The following is a 25,181-nucleotide window of genomic DNA, read 5'->3' on the forward strand; positions in this document are numbered from 1 at the left end:
TCGTTGTCGGTGATCAGGCCTACCACTGTTGTGTCGTCTGCAAACTTAATGATGGTGTTGGAGTCGTGCCTGGCCAGGCAGTCGTGGGTGAACAGGAGGGGACTGGAACATGCACCCCTGGGGGGCTCCAGTGTTGAGGATCAGCATGGCAGATGTGTTGCTACCTACCCTCACCACCTGGGATCGGCCCGTCAGGAAGTCCAGGATCCAGTTGCAGAGGGAGGTGTTTAGTCCCAGGATCCTTAGCTTAGTGATGAGCTTTGAGGGTACTATGGTGTTGAACGCTAAGCTGTAGTCAATGAATAGCATTCTCACATAAGTGTTCCTTTTGTCCAGGTGGGAAAGGGCAGTGTGGAGTGCAATAGAGATTGCATCATCTGTTGTATTTGAGGTTGTTTTTGCATAGTATTTTAGTTTTCAGTAAATCAAATAAACAAGTTTGGAAAAAATGAACATTTAAGTTTTACGGAGGCAAATTGTGATTGTAATCAAATAATACAAGTGTCATTGACCTAATAATTACATTTAATCTAAAGTGTTTATTTGACCTGAATTTTTTTTACTAGTTTGCTTGTTACCAGTTGAAGTAATTCAATTAAGTTGATACAACTAATCACTTTTTACAGTGTTGAGACAGGCATTTTTAGTTCTTTATGAAAGCTACATAAGCAGGCAATTAGTATTTCATTTTGGGGGGGGGTAAGGCGACTATATTGATAAAAGTGAGGGGGGGGGAGATTGGAACCATCTCCGTGTTTGACCGCTATAATTTATAGGTATTATGACTCAAATCAAAACAAAACAAATATTTGTCACGTGCCGAATACAACAGGTGTAGAATACAACAGGTACACCTTACAGTGAAATGCTTACTTACAAGTGCCTATCCAACAATGTATTAAGAAACATAAGTGTTAAGACTCATACTGTGGTACTCTATAGCTGAGCCTTTGTAGGGATGTGTTTTGGATTGGTCTGTGACCAGGGAAGAAGAGTCTAAGTGAGAGGTACTGTACTGTATACTCTGCCCAAAATCTGTCCAAAAAATAAGCACACGAAGTGTGGAATTTTTGTACGGAGGGCAATGAGAGGGTGACGAATTTGGTCAACAAAAAATGTAATTGCTAATTTGCTTTGTGAGTCTTATTTGATCGAATAGAAGTTTAGAAGTTGGTTAAGTTGTCATGAATGCACTGATATAAGTGGACGAACGTGGCATTTAGGCATCTTTGAAAAAACTACTTTACATAGTATAATATGTATATATTATTGATACTTCGTTTTATTAGTTTCATTCGTCGTAAGCCTAATAGTAGTTGTAAAACTTTTTTAATGCTGTTAATGTACTTAAAAAAAAAATACTATTATTTCATTGTTATTTTTAGACAGTAGTTGGCATATTATTGTTACTATGTAACGTTTTAGCATGGACCTTGCCATTGAGGGCGTCCACCATTTTAAGGTAGTCAACTGGGTGGGAATTCCTATGAATGGGAGCAATCAGACAATGAAGAAAATGGACTACTTTAAAATGGAGAAAGCCTCAATGGCACTGCCTATTCTGTCACAGACTCTAAAATGGCACAGATACAACGATACATTCTCTAACTATCTCAATGGCCTATTGTTTACATGTGTATCTGCCCTCACAATGGCTAGAATGGTTACACATCTCACCTCCCACCTGCCTTCCATTTCCGATGACATGTATTTCCATTGTTAGAGCGGTCATTTTAATTTACAATATTTGTTATGACTGAAGGGTTGGGATGTGTTTTGTTTATGGATGTGTCTATTTTTGTATGTCGTTTTCCACCTTTTCCCCGCAATGGATTTTTTTTCTCGTTCACTATCCTTTCTAGTTGGTGGCGGTAATGCACCAACAACATTGAATGCCAACCGCCCTTAAACCCCGTCGAAGAAGAAAAAGCGAGTTTGACAAATCCCGGAACTATCCGTGGAGTGTGAAAGTAGGATATTTCTCTATAATTTACAGTTTTGTCCAACATTTTTTTAAATCATAGTGCATACATAGGCATAACCTATTTACATCGAATGTTAAACGGTATGCGGGCTTCATTTTGTGTACTTTAGAAATTGACAACATTGTCGTTAAATGTGTTGAAGTTAACGTTACAGTCGTGGATGTCTGACTAACGTAACGTTTCACTTCCAGATTCAGTTCTGTAATTCGATTCAACGCCGCTTAATCTCATTAGCCTACTGCTCATTTCGTTCTGAAATCAACTATTGATACTTTTACATAATGAGATATTGCGCTTTATTATTAACAATTTATGCGCTGGTCTAATCTCAATGCTAGAGGGACATACCGAGGTCGGACCAGGTAGACAGCCACCATGGCTGCAGTGCAGGACTCTATCTACATGAAATCCTCTGACCTTATCAAAAAGGAGCCTCTGGACTACGGCGGCTTCGGTACCGTGTACCTGTGCTATCACAAAACCCTCGGTCAGGTGGTTCTGAAGAGCGTCTACACCGGGCCACCACGCAATGAGTGAGTAGAGGGCCATGGTGGGGATTCCCCAGTGTCCATGACCAGTGTTGTGACTGTCACGCTCCAAAAGTTTCATATTGTTTTCTAATTTAAAGAAGCAACTTTAAAGTATATTTTTCTATGCTATCCATGAAGTAAAGTTTGTTTCCTAATATTTTATTTTTAGTTAGATAAAAAAATGATTTGAATGATATGCTACTTACTTGCATGGTTTAACATAACTTTTAGATCAGGGATTCCCCTTTCAGCATTTGGGAACATCCCGCGCCACGTCTATTTCTATGCGCCCAGCATTGTTCATGACACAAACTGTTCACACACCTATTGTTGGTGGAGAGAATTGTGCAGGTTTCAAGCTTATTTCCTGCAATTCTACACTTTTTGTTATGTGGTGCAAAGAAAATGTTGCAGTTTTAAAGCTAATTGTCTTGCAAATCTATACATTTTGCCATGTCTAATGTGTATTTGTGTTGGGATAGTTATAAATAGCTCTCTTAAGGTACGTAATGACTAACATGACAAGAGGAACTGATGATGCCCTACCCAATTTCGAAATTGCACCCTGTGCATTCTACTATTACAACTTTCAAGAGTAAGTTTAAAGTCGGACTGAGTTCCTTTAAAAACGAACGGGCGTACCCCACAGTTTGGTAACCACTGTTTTAGATAATGTTTTATGAGTTCACACAGAAAAAGAACCAGTCCAATGGGTAGGCTACACTTCTCTATTCCTGTGACACAAATGATGATAAAAACAGAGAAAATGGGTGTCTGTAGTGTGTATAGTGCTCAAGTAGCCTACAGTTAGCTTAGTTATTACATAGTAATACATCTCCAAATTAACACATTTTTCAAACTGGTAATCTTGACCAAGCCTTCCTCCCTGTCTTCCCCAGGGGCAATAAGCAGTCCCTGCTAGAAGAGGGCAGCCTGATGACAAGACTGAACCATGAGCGGGTGGTCAGGCTGCTGGGGGTGATCCTGGAGGATGGGGACTACTCTCTGGTCATGGAGCTCCTCCCTAAAGGCAACCTGCTGGCCATGCTGGACCAGGTTAGAGGAGATCACAACAAAAACAATGACAACTACATTAACAACAATATCTAACTTAGTCTACAGTCTCACTATAGGTTAGTTCCTGAACTCACAGGCTAGCCTCCATCCTCGCTGCAGAGGTGGGAGGTCTCTGCATCACACTTTGGTCTGTGTAATATCAACGAGCTGTTTTCTCTTTGGGATAACAACTTTTATATATTCCTGTCTTTTCTCCAGGTTTCTGTGCCGATATCTATCAAGGGCAGGATCATATTGGAGATTCTGGAGGGGATGGTGTACCTGATGAAGAACCGTGTCATACACAAGGATCTCAAACCAGAAAACATACTGGTGGACAACGATTTTCATATTAAGGTACAGCACACACTGTATAATATATGTCGTGACTAGACTTTAACATTCATTTGAAGACTGTTATCTAATGAACTATGTTTAATTGTTACCTGATTTAAATTAATCATACTAATATTCTGACATTTCACATTCTTAAAATAAAGTGGTGATCCTAACTGACCTAAGACAGGGAATTTCTACTAAGATTAAATGTCAGGAATTGTGAAACACTGAGTTCCATTGTATTTGGCTAAGGTGTACGTAAACTTCCGACTTCAACTGTATGTAGATAATCCATTAACAACGTTAAGAATGTCTACATTGTATTTCTGATAAATTTGATGTTCTTTTAATGGACAAAAAATACACTTTTCTTTAAGAAACAAGGACATTTCTAGGTGACTCCAAACTCTTGAATGGTAGTGTATGTGTATGGATGTGTGTGTGAAATCCATGTATGCGTGTGCGTAATGCATGTACATGTATGAATATGCATGTCTGTAAATGTGCTCCAGATTGCAGACCTGGGCCTGGCCACCTGTCAGACGTGGAGCAGACTGACTAAGGAGGAGTCTCGCAGGCAGAGCCGGCTAGGACGTATGGGGGCTGGAGGAGGGGGTGCCAGGGCAGCTGGTACTCTGTGCTACATGGCTCCTGAGCACCTTGACAGCATCCATACACTCTCCTCTGAGAAGTCTGACATCTATAGCTTCGCTATTGTCATCTGGGTCATCCTCACTGCCAGGGAGCCCTTTGAAAGTGAGTGTTGCTAATTCAGTCTACATAGGCCTGTTGGGGTTATAGTAATCGGATGTGATTTCAGCCATATACAGTGAGTTCCAAAAGTGTTGGGACAGTGACAATTTTGTTGTTGTTTCGGCTCTTCTCCAGCACTTTGGATTTGAAGTGATACAATGACTATGAGGTTAAAGTGCAGACTGTCAGCTTTAATTTGAGGGTATTTTCATCCATATTGTAACGCTTCTCGTTGGTGGAAGGAGAGGAGGACCAAAATGCAGCGTGGTAAGTGTTCGTCATTTTTTAATTGAACAAACTGAACACTACACAAAATAATAACGAAGAGAAAACTAAACAGTTCTGCCAGGTAAACAAACACTAAACAGAAATTAAACACCCACAACCAAAATGGGGAAAACAGGCTACCTAAGTATGATTCTCAATCAGAGACAACGAACGACACCTGCTTGATAAAAAAAAATACTAGGCCAAACACATAGAAATATAACCTAGAAAAAATAACAGACTACCCACCCCAACTCACGCCCTGACCAACCTAACACAAAGACATAAAAAAGGAGCTAAGGTCAGAACATGACAGTACCCCCCCCCCCCCCCCCCCCAAAGGTGCGGACTCCGGCCGCAAAACCTGAACCTATAGGGGAGGGTCTGGGTGGGCGTCTGTCATCGGTGGCGGCTCTGGCGCGGGACGTGGACCCCACTCCACCATAGTCTTTGACCGCTTAAGTGGCGCCTTTGGAGCGGCGACCCTCGCTGCCATCCTCAGACTGGGGACCCTTGCAGCGGGCCCGAATAGATGGGAGACTCCGGCCGCGCCGTAGTGAAGGGCGGCTCCGGCTTCGCGGGAGTGACGGGCGGCTCCTGACTGATGGGCAGCTCCGGCAGGCACCTGACTGACAGGCGGTTCTTGCAGCTCAGGACAGACGGGCGGCTCTGGCAGCTCAGGACAGACAGGCGGCTCTGGCCTGGAGAGAGAACCTGGAGGGTGGAGACGGAGAGACTGTGTGGGGCTGCCACAGGACCCACCAGGCTGGCGAGACCTACAGGAGGCCTGGTGTGTGGAGGAGGCACCGGATGGACCGGTCTGTGGGGGAGCTCTGGTGCGCAGCCTTGGCACCACTCCTCCAGGCTGGATGACCACTTTAGCCTGGACCATCCAGAGTGCAGGCACAGGTTGAACCGAGCTGTGGTTGAGCACTGGAGATTTGGTGCATACTACTCGCAACTCTCCCTTAGGCTCAATGTCCACATTCGCCTCCATTAACTGTCCTGTAGTCCATCCCAGCCTTGTGCAGGTCTACAATTTTATCCCTGGTGTCCTTACACAGCTGTCTGGTCTTGGCCATTATGGAGAGGTTGGAGTCTGTTTGATTGAGTGTGTGGACAGGTGTCTTTTGTACAGGTAATGAGTTCAAACAGGTGCAGTTAATACAGGTAATGAGTGGAGAACAGGAGGGATTCTTAAAGAAAAACTAACAGGTCTGTGAGAGCCGGAATTCTTACTGGTTGGTAGGTGATCAAATACTTGTCATGCAATAAAATGCAAAGGATTTACTTAGAAATCATACAATGTGATTTTCTGGATTTTTGTTTCAGATTCCGTCTCTCACAGTTGAAGTGTACCTATGATAAAAAATTACAGAACTCTACATGCTTTGTAAGTAGGAAAACCTGCAAAATCGGCAGTGTACGGCAGTATCGGCAATACTGGTTCTCCCCACTGTATATCCTGAGGCTGCATATCGACTGCAGTACTCACGCTGCTAAAACACTCAACCACTGTTACTCCAACTTCCGGGATGCATACAAGGCCCTCCCTCTCCCTCCTTTCGGCAAATCTGACCACGACTCCATTTTGCTCCTCCCTTCCTCTAGGCAGAAACTCAAACAAGAAGTACCCATGCTAAGGACTATGCAACGCTAATCTGATCAATCGGAATCTGCACTTTAAGATTGTTTTGATCACGCGGACTAGGATATGTTCCGGGTAGCTTCCGATAATAATTTTGACTAATACACTGAGACAGGGACTGAGTTTATCAGGAAGTGTCAGGAGATGTTGTACCCACTGTGACTATTAAAACCTACCCTAACCAGAAAACATGTATAGATGGCTGCATTCGCAGATAACTGAAAGCGCGAACCACCGCATTTAACCATGGCAAGGTGACTGGGAATATGACAGAATACAAACGGAGTAGTCATTCCCTCCACAATGTAATCAAACAGGAAAAACTTCAGTATTAGAGACAAGGTGGAGTTGCAATTCAACGGCTTAGACACGAAACATATGTTGGCAGGGTACCCAAGAATATAAAGGTAACTGAACTACACAAAGTTTGTGACTACAACTTTGCTGGATGCATTTTCTGTTTGTTTTGGTTGTGTTTCAGATGATTTAGTTCCAAATAGGAATGAATGGTAAATAATGCATTATCCTGAATGGACCGTGAATAATGATGAGTGAGAAAGTTAGAGACACACAAATATCATACCCCCAAGACATGCTAACCTCTACCATTACAATAACGGGAGGTTAGAATGTTTTTGGGAAGGTTGATATTTGTGCATCGGTAACTTTCTCACTCTAGAAACATTATATATTTTTTATTTACAATAAGTAATTACACAATACATTATTTACCATAAATTTCTATTGGGCACAAAATAATATGAAACACAACCAAAACAAACAGCACATGCATCCAACAAATTTGTAGAGTCACAAGCTTGATGTTTTCATTGCGTGCTATGAATATGGGACCAAATACTTAACTTTTTACTACTTTAATACACAACTTAATTTGTCCCAATTTTGGACCCCTAAAATGGGGGGAATATGTTCAAAAAGTGCAGTAATTTCACCTGATATGGATGAAAATACCATCAAATTAAAGCTGACAGTTTGCACTTTAACCCCATAGTCATTTTATCATTTCAAATCCAAAGTGCTGGAGTACAGATCCAAAACAACAAAAACTGTGTCGCTGGCTCAATACTTTTGGACTGTGTCGCTGGCTCAATACTTTTGGAGACCACTGTATTTTATAGTAAACATTTTATGAATGTTTTGAAATGCCTGTACAGATGCACTGAATTCATTTTGGACTACTGTATTTTCAGATGCTCGGAGTGAGGACCATATCTGCCAGTGTGTCCGTAAAGGCGATCGTCCGAATGAATACCTCATCCCTGGTGATACTCCTGTAGAGATCATAGAGCTAATGAAGAGTTGCTGGCATCAGGATCCACAATGGCGGCCAACATTCAGAGGTGTGTGTGCATATGTGTGGTGAGATTGAGGTACAGGTATTTCAAATCATGTATTACAGTATACGCACAATGGCAATCAATCAAATTGTATTTGTATAGCACTTTTTACAAAGTAATATCACTGCTTAATTCACGAAACCCAGACCTAAATAGCAAGTTCAGGGCAACAGGAGCTTGATATAACTATTTAGGGGGGTGAAGAAGAAACCTTGAGAGGAACCAGACCCTTCAGGGGTCCCAATACACCTGTGACTAACTGGATTTACACTACCGTTCAAAAGTTTGGGGTCACTTAGAAATGGTCTTGTTTTTGAAAGAAAAGCAATTTTGTCCATTACAGTAACATCAAATTGATCAGAAATACAGTGTAGACATTTGTAAATGACTATTGTAGCTGGAAACGGCAGATTTTTTAAATGGAATATCTACATAGGCGTACAGAGGCCCATTATCAGCAACCATCAATCCTGTGTTCTAATGGCACGTTGTGTTAGCTAATCCAAGTTTATACTTATTAAAGGCTAATTGATCATTAGAAAACCCTTTTGCAATTATGTTAGTGTAACAGTATGGACTTTACGTCCGTCCCCTCGCCCTGACTTGGGCGCGAACCAGGGACGCTCTGCACACAACAGTCACCCTCGAAACATCGTTACCCATCGCTCCACAAAAGCTGCGGCCCTTGCAGAGCAAGGGAAACCACTACTTCAAGGTCTCAGAGCAAGTGACGTCACCAATTGAAACGCCACTAGCGCGCACCACCGCTAACTAGCTAGCCATTTCACACCGGCTACATTAGCACAGTTGAAAACTGTTGTTCTAATTAAAGAAGCAATAAAACTGGCCTTCTTTACACAAGTTGAGTATCTGGAGTATCAGCATTTGTGGGTTCGATTACAGGCTCAAAATGGCCAGTAACAAATAACTTTCTTCTGAACCTCGTCAGCCTATTCTTGTTCTGAGAAAGGAAGGCTATTCCATGCAAGAAATTTCCAAAGAAACTGAAGATCTTGTACAACACTGTGTACTACTCTCCCTTCACAGAACAGCGCAAACTTTCTCTAACCAGAATAGAAAGAGGAGTGGGAGGCCCCGGTGCACAACTGAACAAGAGGACAAATACTTTATTGTCTAGTTTGAGAAATAGACTCCTCACAAGTCCTCAACTGGCAGCTTCATTAAATAGTACCCGCAAAACACCCGTCTCAACATCAGCAGTGAAGAGGCGACTCCTGGATGTTCCTCTGTTCCTCTTTTGCGCATCTTAATCGTTTATTTTTATTGGCCAGTCTGAGATATGGCTTTTTCTTTGCAACTCTGCCTAGAAGGCCAACAACCCGGAGTCGCCTCTTCACTGCTGATTCCAGCTACAATATTAATTTACAACATTACCAATGTTTACACTATTTATGATCAATTTGATGTTATTTTAATGGACAAACAATTAGCTCTTCTTTCAAAAACAAGGACATTTCTAAGTGACCCCCAAACTTTTGAATGTGTGTGTGTGTGTGTGTGTGTGTGTGTGTGTGCGTACACACACGTGTACAGACGTGGTATTAAAAGGTGTATTACAGAGCATTTGCAACTTGTACATTCCAACACGAGTTCTAAACAAGTGCAATATTTAACCAATGTGCTGTGTCATCATCACAAGTCAACTTTGGACCTAATGGATAAATGAGTACTTCAACGAGCATCAATTTTTTTAAATTAAAATGTGTATTTTTTACCTCTATTTAACTAGGCAAGTCAGTTAAGAACAAATTCTTATTTTCAATGACGGCCTAGGAACAGTGGGTTAACTGCCTGTTCAGGGGCAAGTCAATTCAAGTGATCCCTTGGTATTCACGAGTCTAATACACACTCTTATGTGGCTATGTTAGTAATATGACTGCTCTAATTGCTTTCTCTCTCTTTTTCTCGACAAGAGGGCTACAACTTCTTCCTGCCCGTCTACAGGGAGAAGTTGGAGCCAGATGTAGAAAGGGACTCACTTGGTCTCAGAGTAAGTTGATTGCGTGAACAAGGTGATAGCATTGTCATGAGTACATAATTTAATTAACCAAGTGTTTCACAAAACATTGTCGAAACAAATACAGTAACTTAGTGAAAGATATTGATGGGTTCATTGTTTGTGGCGATTCACTAAGTTGTTGTTAACTCTTGAAAACACTATCACCTCTGTGAGTGTGTGATTACCTCATTATATTACCACAATATTACCTCATCTATCATAAAAGGTCCATAACACATTTTAAACTATGTTATGCGTCTTGTGATCTTTTTCATTGGCATGTAGGACTTGTACGAGGGGCCTGAGGAGCTGGTGGAGAAGATGAAATCTTTATCGATGCCTCCTGAGAGCCTTACAGCAGGTGAGTGGTCTGAGCACCACGGGAGGCGGGCTTCAAGGCCCTGACCTTTTATAGCTTTCCGCCTTACAACTCCAGACTGCTCGCTTCCTCTTTATACTTGTTAGACTTCAGTGCAGCTTTTGACATTATCAATCATAGTCTGCTGCTGGAAAAACGTAAGTGTTATAGCTTTACACCCCCTGCTATAATGTGGATAAATAGTTACTTGTCTAACAGAACACAGAGGGTGATCTTTAATGGAAGCCTCTCAAACATAATCCAGGTAGAATCAGGAATTCCCCAGGGAAGCTTTTTAGGCCCCTTCCTTTTTTCAATCTTTACTAATGACATGCCACTGGTTTTGAGTAAGGCCAGTGTGTATATGTATGCAGATGACTCAACACTATACACATCAGATACTACAGTGATTGAAATAACTGCAACACTTAACAAAGAGTTCAGACAGCCATGCATACATACCCCACAAGCCACCAGAAGTCTCTTCACAGTCCCCAAGTCCAGAACAGACTATGGGAGGCACACAGTACTTCATAGAGCCATGAATACATGGAACTCTATTCCACATCAGGTAACTGATGCAAGCAGTAGAATCTGATTTAAAAAGCAGGTAAAAATACACCTTATGGAACAAAGGGGACTGTGAAGAGACGCACAAAGGTACAGACATGCATACGCACGCACACATAGTTGTATGGTGCTATTGAATATTTTGTGATGTGAATATGTGGTGGTGTAGGGATGTTATATGATGTACCGTTTTCTCTTAAGCTCATTTAGTACAAACATAGTTCACTGTTTTATCTTTTGTTTTATATGTAATGTGGCTGCTTTGGTGTGGTTCGTCCTCAGGAAGAGTAGTTGTTGCCCTGGCCGTATACCTCTAGACCACTCACAGCCTTATGTCTTACAACTCTACACCGCACACTGTCTACAGTCTCAGCATGGTGTAGACTTGTGTCAAGTTTAATATACTCAGCCTAAGCACACTGATCCAAGAGGTTGGTCAAAGTCCACTGAACTATTTGGCATGACAATTTTATTTATTTTTTTACTTAAAAAAAAAAAAACATCTTACGAGACAGGATACACTAAGACTAGGGCTGTGGCGGTCGTGACATTCTGTCAGCTGGTGATTGTCAAGCAAATAACTGCCCGTCTTATGTTAATTGACTGTTAATTAACATAAAACGCATAGCCTACAAGCCACTGATGCAGACCTTTTGGAACATCTACATTTTAAAAAGTCAAATCCATGAAATATAGCCTACACCGTCACAATAAATCCATTATTTATTTTAGACAGGTCTAAAGAAACATGATATGAAGAAAATGTAGTCTCTTTCAGAAGAACAGAATAGCATACTCTGAGTTGTCCTTATGTTAGGCCCTGATCTGACTATGCCATATGGCTGTGGGCTACACTAGTTAATTTAGCAGACAATATTTGCTTAGAAGTCTGTGGCATTATTGAACAAAGCTGAATAAAATAGAAAGGATATTTTCTCCAAACGATTTGAGGGAGTGAACACATGACTATTCTGTGGTGAGCGGTTAACAAAGAAACAGGGCCTCCTATATGCTTCATTTAGAGTTATTTATGTAACTTTAGTTGCGATACAAATGTTGGGTTATATATTTTCATACATTCTAAGGCTGCATGATGTGACTAATGATGATTTGAAAAAAGTTGCACGAAAGGCATGAGCTCTGCTTTGATTTTTGTGCAGTCTGTACATACTTCATCAGTCTCTCATTCACAATTTGACACGTATTTGATAATGCCTTGAATTTCCCGGCTGCATCCCCTTTGTGTGGCTGTAATAGCCCCTAAAAACATCCGTGCCTTTTGCGGCAAGTGGCCATTGTGCCCTTGGGCTGAATATAATAATCATAATTCCCTTCTCCCAGCTGCGTGCCGAAGCACCTCTCACTCACTTGGCTCTCCGTCACGTGATCGGGTCTTTCTCACAGGCTACAAGCAAAGACAGACACATCAGGGACCCAACGGCCTGGATCCTTATCCAATTCCTAGGCACATATTGAAGATTTAGGAAGAACTGTCCATATTTACTGTACATTTCATCAGCCACCAAGATGAGAAGTCTTAACGAACAGCAAAAGCATTAATTTATGTCTATTTACTATCCCCCATAGTACAAAAGTCAACCTATTCTATTCTGTGTGAGTAATAAATATTCCAAACATAGTCTGGGACAGTTGTGGGATGCGATAGATCCCAAATTAATACAACCAATAGCATCAAAAAAACTATGTTTAGCTTAAAATATTAATAACTATTATGCTATTTCATCATATTATAAGTGTAGCAATGCGCACACATGGCAGTAGGCTATAAGCGCAAATGTTCCATTAGCACAAATGCGATTATGCTTTAATTATAAAAGGTGAATTTTTATGGTGAAATTATTTTCCTCAAACTTGAAACTCGCACGGTGCGCATGTATGCCAGTTAGGCTTTACACCAGTTGTAAAGTGGATTAATGTGCTTAATTTTAAGAAGTTATTTGGCCACTTTAGTTTTGATGCAAGTATCATCAAAACATATAGGCATATGGGCTAGGCTACATGAGGTGTGCGACTATGATTTCTTGCCTTAAGCTGGGCATCATTCACAAGTGTGATGAATGATGTCACACTTATATTGTCACACTATCTTGTCTTTACATATTCTAAATAATATAAGTGAAATTTGTTTTGATTTAGAATGGAATATGTTTTGATTTAGAATGGAATATGTTTTGATTTAGAATGGAATATGTTTTGATTTAGAATGGAATATGTTTTGATTTAGAATGGAATATGTTTTGATTTAGAATGGAATATGTTTTGATTTAGAATGGAATATGTTTTGATTTAGAATGGACCATTATCATGCACCTGTCTCAAAACATGCAGCAGAAAAAATGCATGTAATCTATGCACTTAAATAGCGATTGGAAGACGCTTTTCCCATGGTTCATTTTCATGCCAGCCAGGTAGGCTATACTCTAGTTGTGAAGAGAAGCAATGTGCTTAATATTAGCAATGTTGAGAGAAATAAATAGTAGGTCTAGCCTATAGAAAGCTGATGGGGATCACTCCTTTTTCTCAAGCATATTGCAGAGCCTGTAGAAATGTTGCTCAACATGAGCTCATGGGCTCTCATGAAGTGTTTGGATTACATTTGCATTGATGTCAGATTGTTTAGAGCAGTGGTCCCGTACCCCTTAAAACATTCAACCTCCAGCTGCGTATCCCCTCTAGCACCAGGGTCAGCGCACTCTCAAATGTTGTTTTTTGCCATCATTGTAAGCCTGCCACACACACACTATTACAATACATTTATTAAACATAAGAATGAGTGAGTTTTTGTCACAACCCGGCTCGTGGGAAGTGACAAAGTGCTCTTATAGGACCAGGGCACAAATAATAATAATCAATAATTTTGCTTTTGATTTAGCCATCTTACATATAAAACTTCATTTGGTCATCGAAAATTGTGAATAACTCACCGCAGGTTAATGAGAAGGGTGTGCTTGCACATAACTCTGTTATGGTGGGTTGTATTGGAGAGAGTCTCAGTATTAAATCATTTCCCACACACAGTCTGTGCCTGTATTTAGTTTTCATGCTAGTGAGGGCCAAGAATCCACTCTCACATAGGTACGTGGTTGCAAAGGGCATCGGTGTCTTAACAGTGCGATTTGCCAAGGCAGGATACTCTGAGCGCAGCCCAATCCAGAAATCTGGCAGTGGCTTCTGATAAAATGTAATTTTCACAGAACCGCTTGTTATAATCTCGATGAGGCTCTCTTGTTCAAATATCTGTAAGTGGACTGTAGGCAGGGCATGAAAGGGATAATGAATCCAGTTGTTTGTGTCATACGTTTTGGGAAAGTACCTGTGTTATTCCGCACCCAACTCACTCAGGTGCTTCGCTATATCACATTTGACATTGTCTGTAAACTTGAGTTCATTTGCACACAAAAAATCATACAATGATGGAAAGACCTGTGTGTTGTCCTTGTTAATGCAGACAGAGAAGCGCTCCAACTTCTTAATCATAGCCTCAATTTTGTCCAGCACATTGAATATAGTTGCAGAGAGTCCCTGTAATCCTAGATTCAGATCATTCAGGTGAGAAAAAACATCACCCAGTAAGGCCAGTCGTGTGAGAAACTCATCATCATGCAAACGGTCAGACAAGTGAAAATTATGGTCAGTAAAGAGAACTTTAAGCTCGTCTCTCAATTAACAAAAAACATGTCATTACTTTGCCCCTTGATAACCAGCGCACTTCTGTATGTTGTAAAAGCGTTACATGGTCGCTGCCCATATTGTTGCATAGTGCAGAAAATACACAAGAGTTCAGGGACCTTGCTTTAAGAAAGTTAACCATTTTCACTGTAGTGTCCAAAACGTCTTTCAAGCTGTCAGGCATTCCCTTGGCAGCAAGAGCCTCTCGGTGGATGCTGCAGTGTACCCACGTGGCGTCGGGGGGGAAACTGCTTGCACGCGCGATACCACTCCACTTTGTCTCCCTGTCATGGCTTTTGCGGAATCAGTACAGATACCAACACATCTTGACCACCAAAGTCCATTTGATGTCACAAAGCTGTCCAGTACTTAAAAAATATCCTCTCCTGTTGTCCTGTGTTTCCAGTGCTTTGCAGAAGAGGATTTCCTCTTTAATTGACCCCCCATAAACGTAACAGACATATACCAGGAGCTGTGCAAGGCCCGCCATGTCTGTTGACTCACCCAGCTGTAACGCATAGAATTCACTGGCTTGTATGCGAAGCAGTAATTGTTTCAAAACATCTCCTTCCATGTCACAAACAGTTTTGTTTGTTGAAGGCATTGTCTATATAGTTTTTTTGGCCTTTCCCCCAAGTATTGGCCCAGACATATCCACGGCAGAAGGAATAATTAAGTCCTCCACAATAGTATGGGGCTTGCCTGTCCTAGCCACTCCGTAGCTCACCATATAATACTTTTCTAGCCCCTTCTTATTAATGGTATCTGTTGCTTTTAAACATGTCTTAACTACCCAAAAGTCATCTTAATTCTCGCTCAAAAAAATCTCCCGTGGCTTATTCTTCAAATTGGCATGTAATGTTTCTAAACGTCCCTGTCTTTCTTTCGGTGCTTTCCTGGGTAAGGGGGCAGTAGCTCTTCGGCTGCATCAGATTCACAACTGTCAGTGTCCATGCTAGCTGGGCTAACAACAAATGTAGAATTGCTGATGCTAGCATTGGATTTGCTCATGGAAGCAGAACAACTTGTGTCATCATCAGGTGCAGGTGTAGTACTGCTGGTAGTAGCAGTACTACCAGTAGAGCTGGTATGTGTCTCTATGGACGCGGGCCTTACTTTTTTTAACCATTTATCCATTTTCGAGCAAACGGAATGAGCAGCAGCTACGTTTAGCTACATAAGGACCGTTAGTGGAATTCCCGCGAGAGAGTAACGGTTAATGTGATTGATGTTAATTATTTGACTAGGCTTCCAGTATTTGACATTGTGTTGTTATTTCGCTGAACACTAGATGGTTTAATTTTATTTTTTGGCAGTGAAACAAGGCTACTCAGGCGAGAAAAAAACCTCACCCAAATGTATTGCCCCATTGGAAAATTTAAATGAACTGTTTGAAAATGTGAAGGAAAAAAATATGGATGGAATTCGACTGCACTCATTACTCTTGACCGCCACTGTGGCGGTAATGCCGTCACCGTAACAGCCCGAACTAAGACCCGAACTTGAGATCTTTGCCCGTATTTAGCTTTTTCGTTCAAATCTCTCATTCTCACCAATAAACCATTTATACGACGTTAAGAGGTAATGCACATGGATCTCAATTTAGAATTCATCTTTTTTTTAATGAACCCTCTACCTCTTCTCACTATAGACCGGCCAGCTCCCTTGCTGAGCTCAGACAGTGCTGGGGCTGTCCGTATAGAAGCTGGTCCAGTGGAGGCCAGCATTGAGGACCTGAACCTCTTCCTTCCCTGTGAGCCATCCCTAATCCAGCCAGATGCCCGGGCCCTCGGCCCCATCAGCACCCCCTCGGGTATGGAGCTCAAACTGGTCACCAGTTCGAGGTCAAACCTGGAGGTCAAATTAGCCCAGGAGTACGAGTACCACAAATTCGGCAGCTACTGCCGGATGGACCAGCCGGACTTCAGCCCCTACCCTCACCCTGCCACCCCACAGCGCCTCTCCTCACAGGACCTCACTTCCACCAGAGGCCTCCCAGACCTCAGGCCCCCTCAGCCCCCAGTGTCCTCTGTCCAGTCTTGGACCAAAACCCAGGCCGTCCAGCCCAGCAGCGTGGAGGTGGACCCCCTCCTCCATCTCTCTGACCTGTACGAGGCTACGGCCCCCTCCGGTACCACCACACCAAGACACCAGCTGTCAAGCCACATCCCTGAGTCCACCAGCAGCCCATCTCTGAGCCATGGCAAGTACTCCCCCCAGCAGCAATATCCCTACGCCCAGTATGACCGCCTCCAGTCCTGGCCAGCCTACCCAGTGCCAGAGTCAGCTGCCCCAGACCTCACTGCAGGGCTGCGCCTGAACTCAGGTGCCAAGGTTGGACTTTCACAAGACCCAGGTAAGGATGATGCACAAAGATTACAGTGCTTGATACCAGTATCACCATTACTACAGCTAGTCTACAGCTGATGTAGATTCCACAGTCAACATGACAGCTATCTAGCAATTCAATCAGGAAGGCATTTATGAGAAACGTTGCATTTGTGTGTACATGTGCGTGTGTGTTGCAGCAGGCCTATTTATCCAGAATGCCAGTGGGATCCAGATAGGCAGCAACAACACACTCAGCATCAGGGGTCATGAGTCATACAGCAGCTCAGCCAGCTCTCTCTCCAACGGGCCCAACTCACTCTCTCTGCTCAAAGAAAACCTGCAGATGTATGGTAAGAGTAGACTACATCCTGCAAAGAGGAGCCTACTTCCTGAAAATAGACATCAGCTTCCTATTTGTCTATGTCATGTTTTCTACTAGTCACAGATTTTGCATTTGGCCACAATAGAGGGGTTCTATGCTATCTGGTTCAGGAAGGGAACCACAAAATGTACCATAAAACCATTCATCTATGCATTGTTTGTTTACAAATTTACACTGAACAACATTATTAACGCAACATGTAAAGTCTGAGTCCCATGTTTCATGAGCTGAATAAAAGATCCCAGAAATGTTCCATAACCACAAAAAGCTTATTTCTATCAAATGTTGTGCACAAATTTGTTTACATCCCTGTTAGTGAGCATTTCTCCTTTGCCAAAATAATCCATCCACCTGACAGGTGTGGCATATCAAGAAGCTGATTAAACAGCATGATCATTACACAGGTGCATCTTGTGCTGGCCAAGATAAAAGGCCACTCTAAAATGTGCAGTTTTGTCACACAACACAATGCCACAGATGTCTCAAGTTTTGAGGAAGTGTGCAATTGGCATGTTGACTGCAGGAATGTCCAGCAGAACTATTCCCAGAGAATGTAATGTTTATTTCTCAACCATAAGCCGCCTCCAACGTTGTTTTAGAGAATTTGGCCGTATGTCCAACCGGCCTCACAACCGCAGACCATGTGCATGGTGTCGTGTGGTCGAGTGGTTTGCTAATGTCAACATTGTGAATAGAGTGCCCCATGGTGGCGGTGGGGTTATAGTATGGGCAGGCTTAAGCTACGGACAACAAACACAATTGGCGATGGCGATTTGAATGCGCAAAAAATACAGTGATGAGATCCTGTTGCCCATTAGAGGCCCATTTTTTATAAGGTATCTGTGACTAACAGATGCATATCTGTATTCCCAGTTGTGAAATCCATAGATTAGTGCCGAATGAATTTATTTAAATTGATTGATTTCCTCATATGAACTGTAACTCAGTAAAATCTTTGAAATTGCTAAAATTTTTGTTCAGTATATATTTGGGGTTATAATTTGGTTGGATAGTTAAACTAAGACCATGGGGAATTTATAAATAATATTATTCAACAGTCAATTGGTATGTATCATTAATTGACAGTAAATTATCAAAAACCCTTGTGAATATCACAGAAAAGGGCTTTAACTTTCACGTTATACAATATTTTATGTTGGGTCCTTTCCTGTGTTCAGAGGACCAGGCTGTGACGGAGGAGCACCTGGATCTCCTGAGAGATAACATCGGGAAGGACTGGAAGCGCTGCGCCCGTCGTCTGGGACTGAGCGAGGTGGAGGTGGAGACCATCGACCATGACTACCAACGTGACGGGCTGCCTGAAAAGGTGCACCAGATGCTGGAGCGCTGGAGGATGAAGGAGGGCTGTGTGGGCTGCACCGTGGGCCGGCTCTGCAGAGCCCTGGAGAACTGTGTTAAAGTCGACCTGTTGAAGAGGCTTCTGCACTCCAGCGGGACCAACAGTTCTCTGTAGGTACAGTAGCCTGTATCAACTGTATTCAATTCCCCCTACCCCTATACCAGAGGGGTTACTATTGACTCCAGCCCCCCACCCTCACCCTTACATTCCTACCAACCAGTCTAACGTGTAATGATTGTGAGTTGAGTTGTTAGTATTGACTTTGAACTACTTACTTACTGAAGGTAGTCTGGCTGTAATTTTCTTGCCATATGATTTGGATATGAGTGTAGCAGCCCAAATACACCATTCCAATCTTTGGGAAATCTGCAGTTGCTTCATCCATTTTTGGACTTAAGTTAACAATATATACCCATTTGATTATTGAAGGAAGAACTTATAAATGCCTCATGAGTTTAGTTCAACTGTTGGGCCACATCAGAGCCCTATACTACAAATCAGGTTTGAGGAGTTGGCGAGGCAACCTTGGTCAAATCCTCGGGATAATCGGCAACAAATTTTTATCCTGAATGAAGTGTCTGAGCCAAAAGTTGAGGAATAATTCAATCAGATACCCTCCATGCAAAGCTTGTCATCATCCCCTCCATTTGAGGAAGCCGACTGATTTAAATGTTTGTATTAATCAAATGTTTTTGTGTGTAAAAAAAAAAAAATCTTCATGTTACACATACAGTTGTAATGGGGCGGCAGGGTAGTCTAGTGGTTAGAGCGTTGGACTAGTAACCGGAAGGTTGCAAGTTCAAACCCCTGCGTTAACAAGGTACAAATCTGTCGTTCTGCCCCTGAACAGGCAGTTAACCCACTATTCCTAGGCTGTCATTGAAAATAAGAATTTGTTCTTAACTGACTTGCCTAGATAAATAAAGGTAAAATAAATAAATAAAATAAAAAATGATAGCATCCGCTTTGCAAACTTGTGATTGTATTTTCACATTTGCAACAGCCGCAACCACCAGTGCATTCGGAAAGTATTCAGAACCCTTGACTTTGTCCACATTTTGTTACGTAGCCTAGTGGTTAGAGCATTGGACTAGTAACCGGAAGGTTGCAAGTTCAAACCCCCGAGCTGACAAGGTACAAATCTGTCGTTCTGCCCCTGAACCGGCAGTTAACCCACTGTTCTAAAATAGAAATATATCCTCACCAATCTACACATCACATTTACATTAGTATTCAGACCCTTTACTGAGTATTTTGTTGAATCACCTTCACCAGCGAATACAGCCTTGAGTCTTGTCGGGTATGACACTACAAGCTTGGCACACCTCTATTTGGGGAATTTCTCCCATTCTTCTCTGCAGATCCTCTCAAGCTCTGTCAGGTTGGATGGGTAGCGTCCCTGCACAGCTATTTTCAGGTCTCTCCAGAGATGTTTGATCGGGTTCAAGTCCGGGCTCTGGCTCGGCCACTCAAGGACATTCAGAGACTTGTCCCGAAGCCACTCCTGCATTGTCTTGGCTTTGTGCTTAGGGTCGTTGTCCTGTTGGAAGGTGAACCTTCGCCCCAGTCTGAGGTCCTGAGCGCTCTGGAGCAGGTTTTCATCAAGGATCTCTTTGCTCCGTTCATCTTTCACACGATGCTTACTAGTCTCCCAGTCCCTGCCACTGAAAAACATCCCCACAGCATGATGCTGCCACCACCATACTTCACAGTAAGGTTGGTGCCAAGTTTCCTCCAGACGTGACACTTGGCATTCAGGGCAAATAGTTCAATATTGGTTACATCAGAATCTTGTTTCTCATGGTCTAAGACCTTTAGGTGCCTTTTGGGGTGTCGTGTGCCTTTTACTGAGGAGTGGCTTCTGTCTGGCCACCTTACCATAAATGCCTGATTGGTGGAATGCTGGATGGTTGTCCTTCTGGTTCTCCCATCTCCACAATCGGGTTCTTGTTCACCTCCCTGACCAAGATCCTTCTTCCACGATTTCTCAGTTTGGCCGGGCGGCCAGCTCTAGGTAGAGTCTTGGTGGTTCCAAACTTCTTCCATTTAAGAATGATGGAGGTCACTGTGTTCTTGGGGACCTTCAATGCTGCAGACATATTTTGGTAGCCTTCCCCAGATCTGTGCCTCGACACAATCTTGTCTCGGAGCTGTACGGACAATTCCTTTGACCTCATGGCTTGGTTTTTGCTCTGACCTGAACCGTCAACGGTGGGGCCTTATGTAGACAGGTATGTGCCTTTCCAATTGATTTTACCACAGGTGGACTCCAATCAAGTGGCAGAAACATCTCAAGGATGATAATTGGAAACAGGATGCACCTGAGCTCAATTTCGAGTATCATAGCAAAGGGTCTGAATACTTATGGTATTAAGGTATTTCTGTTTTTTATTTTGATTAAATTTTCGAAAATATATCTAACTATTTTCGCTTTGTCATTATGGGGCGTAATGAGGAGAAAATGTATTCGATCCATTTTAGAATAAGGCTGTAACGTAACAAAATGTGGAAAAAGGGAAGGGGTCTGAATACTTTCCGAATACACTGTATATATTCATATTTATAATAAATAATGATTTATAATAACAATCAGGATTTTTGTGTCCAATGTGGTATGCAGATGGAGAAATGCTTCATTTGCTTCATCATATGTACATAATTTTATAGCCCCTATGCTGTGTCAGTTACAGTAGGCTACAGGTGATTATGCTTATTGGCTAATAGCACATCTAATAAAATAGACCATGTATAGGCTATGTGCATGGTCCATTATGTTAAAATAATTTTTACCAATATGTTATTTGGCCGGTTTCTAAAGGTGAAAATGATATTTTAGATGTTGCAGCATAATTTTATTTTTGTAAATTTTGGAGTAAAATGTCCTTTTAAAAAGTTACCAGAACTGAGCTTTTCATTCCTTCTACATAAAAAATAATCCCAGGGAGGACTCCGAACCCCCTAAGCAAGGAGACTGGAATTGGTTAAACTCACAGTTTACTAAATGTATCAAATTATCCCATTTCCATAAAAGCATGGTCATGCCTTTCTTACATGAAAGGAGAGGTTAGACAATCGATCCGAGATCGACGTAAGTTTCAGTCATGGAATTTATACTTTTTTTTTTTTACCCCTGGATAAGCACACAAAAGACGGCATTAACGATAATATATCAAATAAAGACTGCACTTCTAAAAGCCTATTTCACACCATAGCCTGCTGCATTTGCTAAATAACTTTTCTTTCATTTAGATTTCCACACAACAACAACAAAAATGTGGTGCTGATTCGCATTGGATGAATGTTTCAGCATTGTCTCAGTGAAGAGTTCGGCCTTTGACTAGACATGTGTGACATGCACACGCAGTTAAAGCCTGCTAGAGTTAAGCAGCAGGCAGACAAGCAAAATCCACCATCGTAGTACAGGCTGAGATGGAATGTGGAGCTAACTGAAGCTGGCTAGCTTTATAAAAGTCTAGCTTGCGTCGTAATTTACCACTCCGAACTCCGAATATTGGCTTGTTTTACTCCAATGTTTGTAAACAAAGTAAATGTAAGCAAACACTATATAGCCTCCAAACATGGTTAAAACTATAATTTTGATATTGTGGATGGTCAGTCCTTACATCCATAAGAACACATTCCAAACCTGTCTCCGACACCCTCGTAAACTCCCAATTTAATTGACAGTGTCATCTTCTTTACTTCCACTACCTGTCAGTCTTTCAAAAAGTTAATCACTTGGATAAAACAAGCCTTTGGACTGGAAACATCTGCTGTGAACTCAGAGACACATTTTGTGTCACACAGTACGTTCTAAAAATCCAGTACACTCACAATCAGAAATATGTTTTTATTCATATTTTATCTTAGTTGATTTTAATATTTTTTTATCAGCACCAAAGAAAAACGGAAGTGAACATTTAAAAATAAATTATAATCCTTCCAGTATAGTGATCCTTGGTCTAGGCGAGCTACGTGGTGTGCAGTCAGTGCATATAGAAATATAATTAACTCATTCTAATTCTATGGCTGTGCAGCACCAACACACCCTGATTCAACCAATCATTCGATCATCAACATTCGAGACCTTGATTATTTAGGTCAGCAGTAGTTCAAAAGCACACCATGTACAGTAGCTTTCCAAGAACAGAACAGAGATGCATGTTTCCTGTGGACAACAAACATGTGACTTGTCCAGCATAGACGTCGTTGCTCACCTGCTCTCCGCTAGAGGGCAGCAGAATGTATGTATTCCTTGTCAGGTTTGTCTCATAATCATGCGGAACCAGCCTCATCGAAGGGCTCCAACCTTACACTATTTATCCCATACAGCTGCCAGGCAGGAATTTCCTCCTCCATGCATGACAATTAGTTACCCCAGTGTACGGCAAATGAAACATGAATGCATATGAATTTGTTTGAGGCAATTCCCTATTTGACAGATTAAAGGTCCGCTGATATTGAAACCTCTTGTCTCTAGGCTAGTTTAAATGAACTATTGTAGTGTTTTGTGATACAAAACAGCAGTCATGCACTGCAGGTCTATTTTCCATCAAAATGTCTGCTCTTGGACATGACCCTGATTGTACGTCAATGAATGTGCTTTGGTGCGTGCTTGTATGTTATTTTGATGCTTGGCAGTAGCAGTTAGTAGTGTGTGTGTGTGTGCATGTGTGTGTGCACGCTTAAATGTGTGTGTGTGTATGCTCATATGTGGGTGAGAGAGGCATCTCAAAAAGAGCTGGTGTTGTCACTTCACTGTGTTTTTAAATAAAGTCTGTTTCAAGAGAAGTGAATTTTTGTCATAATTGTTGAGAAGCGATCTAATTGTTTGTAGTCAATGACTCACTAAGTCATGCTAGGTGCATAGCCGAAAAGGGGCAATCGGATTGATTCTAGTCCATACAAATCTTCTGAATGTGGATATACCATTCTCCGTTGAAGCACCAAGAAACATTACATGGGGCCAATAGTGTTGTTCCCATAGAGGAGATCCTATTAAATTCATTATTAGTCTTCTTAATTCCAATTCTATGGTTTTTCCTGACCAGGACAAACTCCTGACCCGGCCCCAGATGATGTACTAGTGTACCCAGACAGCAACAACAGGACTTAGGTACTCACTTGTCATCATGAAGTGCTTTGAGAGGCTAAGGATCATATCACCTCCACCTTACCTGACACCCTGGACCTACAACAATTTGCATACCGCCCCAACATCCACAGATGACGTAATCACCATCACACTGCACACTGTCTTATCACAACTGGACAAGAGGAATACCTATGTAAGAATGCTGTTCGTTGACTACAGCTCAGCCTTCAACACCATAGTGCCCTCCTTGCTCATCACTAAACCATGAGGAGAGAGAGGGAGCACACTCCTATCGACTGGGCCACAGTGACGAGGATGAAAAGCTTCAAGTTCCTTTGTGTGCACATCACTGACAAATGGTCCATCCACACAGATGTTGTGGTGAAGAAAGCACAACAGTGCCTCTTCAACCTCAGGATGCTGAAGAAATGTGGCTTGGCCCCTAAGACTCTCACAAACTTCTACAGATGCACCATTGTGAGCATCCAATCGGGCTGTATCACTGCCTGGTACGGCAACTGCACCCGGTGTTACCGGAAGGCCAAGAAGATCAAGGACCTCAGCCACCCGAGCCACAGCCTGTTCACCCCACTACTATCTAAAAGGCAGATACAGTACAGATGCATCAAAGAGACAAAAAAAATAGCATTGATCTCTAGGCCATCACTGTTAAAAAGTCACCACTAGTTGGCTTCTGCCCAGTACCCTGCCCTGAACTTTGGTCACTGTTACTAGCCGGCTACCACCCGGTACTCAACGCTTCACCTTAGAGACTGCTGCCCTATGTACATATTCATTGAACACTGGTCTACAGTTGAAGTCAGAAGTTTACATACACCTTAGCCAAATACATTTAAACTCAGTTTTTCACAATTCCTGACATTTAATCCTAGTAAATATTCCCTGTTTTAGGTCAGTTAGGATCACCACTTTACTTTAAGAATGTGAAATGTCAGAATAATAGCAGAGAGAATGATTTATTTCAGCTTTTATTTCTTTCATCACATTCCCAGTGGGTCAGAAGTTTATACACTCAATTAGTATTTGGTAGCATTGCCTTTAAATTGTTTAACTTGGGTCAAACGTTTTCGGTAGCCTTCAATAAGCCTACAATAAGTAGGGTGAATTTTTGCCCCTTCCTCCTGGCAGAGCTGGTGTAACTGAGTCAGGTTTGTAGGATCCTTGCTCGCACACGCTTTTTCAGTTCTACCCACAAATGTTCTATGGGATTGAGGTCAGGGCTTTGTGATGGCCACTCCAATACCTTGACTTTGTTGTCCTTAAGCCATTGGGGTCATTGTCCATTTGGAAGACCCATTTGCGACCAAGCTTTAACTTCCAGACTGATGTCTTGAGTTGTTGCTTCAATATATCCACATACTTTTACTTCCTCATGATGCCATCTATTTTATGAAGTGCACCAGTCCCTCCTGCAACAA

General features: G+C 42.0%; 1 protein-coding gene across 3 annotated transcripts; it reads left to right on the forward strand.

Annotated features, from left to right (window-relative positions):
* Nucleotides 1-1,760: 1,760 nt before the first annotated feature.
* On the forward strand, nucleotides 1,761-23,438 carry LOC109871759 (receptor-interacting serine/threonine-protein kinase 1). 3 transcript variants are annotated; one of them, XM_031806869.1, is made up of 11 exons: nucleotides 1,762-2,065; nucleotides 2,324-2,518; nucleotides 3,415-3,571; nucleotides 3,791-3,928; nucleotides 4,423-4,666; nucleotides 7,790-7,939; nucleotides 9,871-9,947; nucleotides 10,242-10,317; nucleotides 16,226-16,930; nucleotides 17,103-17,255; nucleotides 18,466-23,438. In XM_031806869.1, the coding sequence occupies exons 2-11, from the start codon at nucleotides 2,361-2,363 to the stop codon at nucleotides 18,759-18,761; spliced, it is 2,154 nt and encodes a 717-aa protein (XP_031662729.1). In that variant the 5' UTR covers nucleotides 1,762-2,065; nucleotides 2,324-2,360; the 3' UTR covers nucleotides 18,762-23,438. The 3 variants fall into 3 exon arrangements, with proteins under 3 accessions (XP_031662730.1, XP_031662729.1, XP_031662728.1); XM_031806868.1 differs by having other exon boundaries at nucleotides 1,762-1,970; XM_031806870.1 differs by having other exon boundaries at nucleotides 1,761-2,518; nucleotides 17,106-17,255.
* Nucleotides 23,439-25,181: the final 1,743 nt, after the last annotated feature.

This window comes from Oncorhynchus kisutch, linkage group LG27 (genome assembly GCF_002021735.2).
Source record: "Oncorhynchus kisutch isolate 150728-3 linkage group LG27, Okis_V2, whole genome shotgun sequence".
Taxonomy (NCBI): domain Eukaryota; kingdom Metazoa; phylum Chordata; class Actinopteri; order Salmoniformes; family Salmonidae; genus Oncorhynchus; species Oncorhynchus kisutch.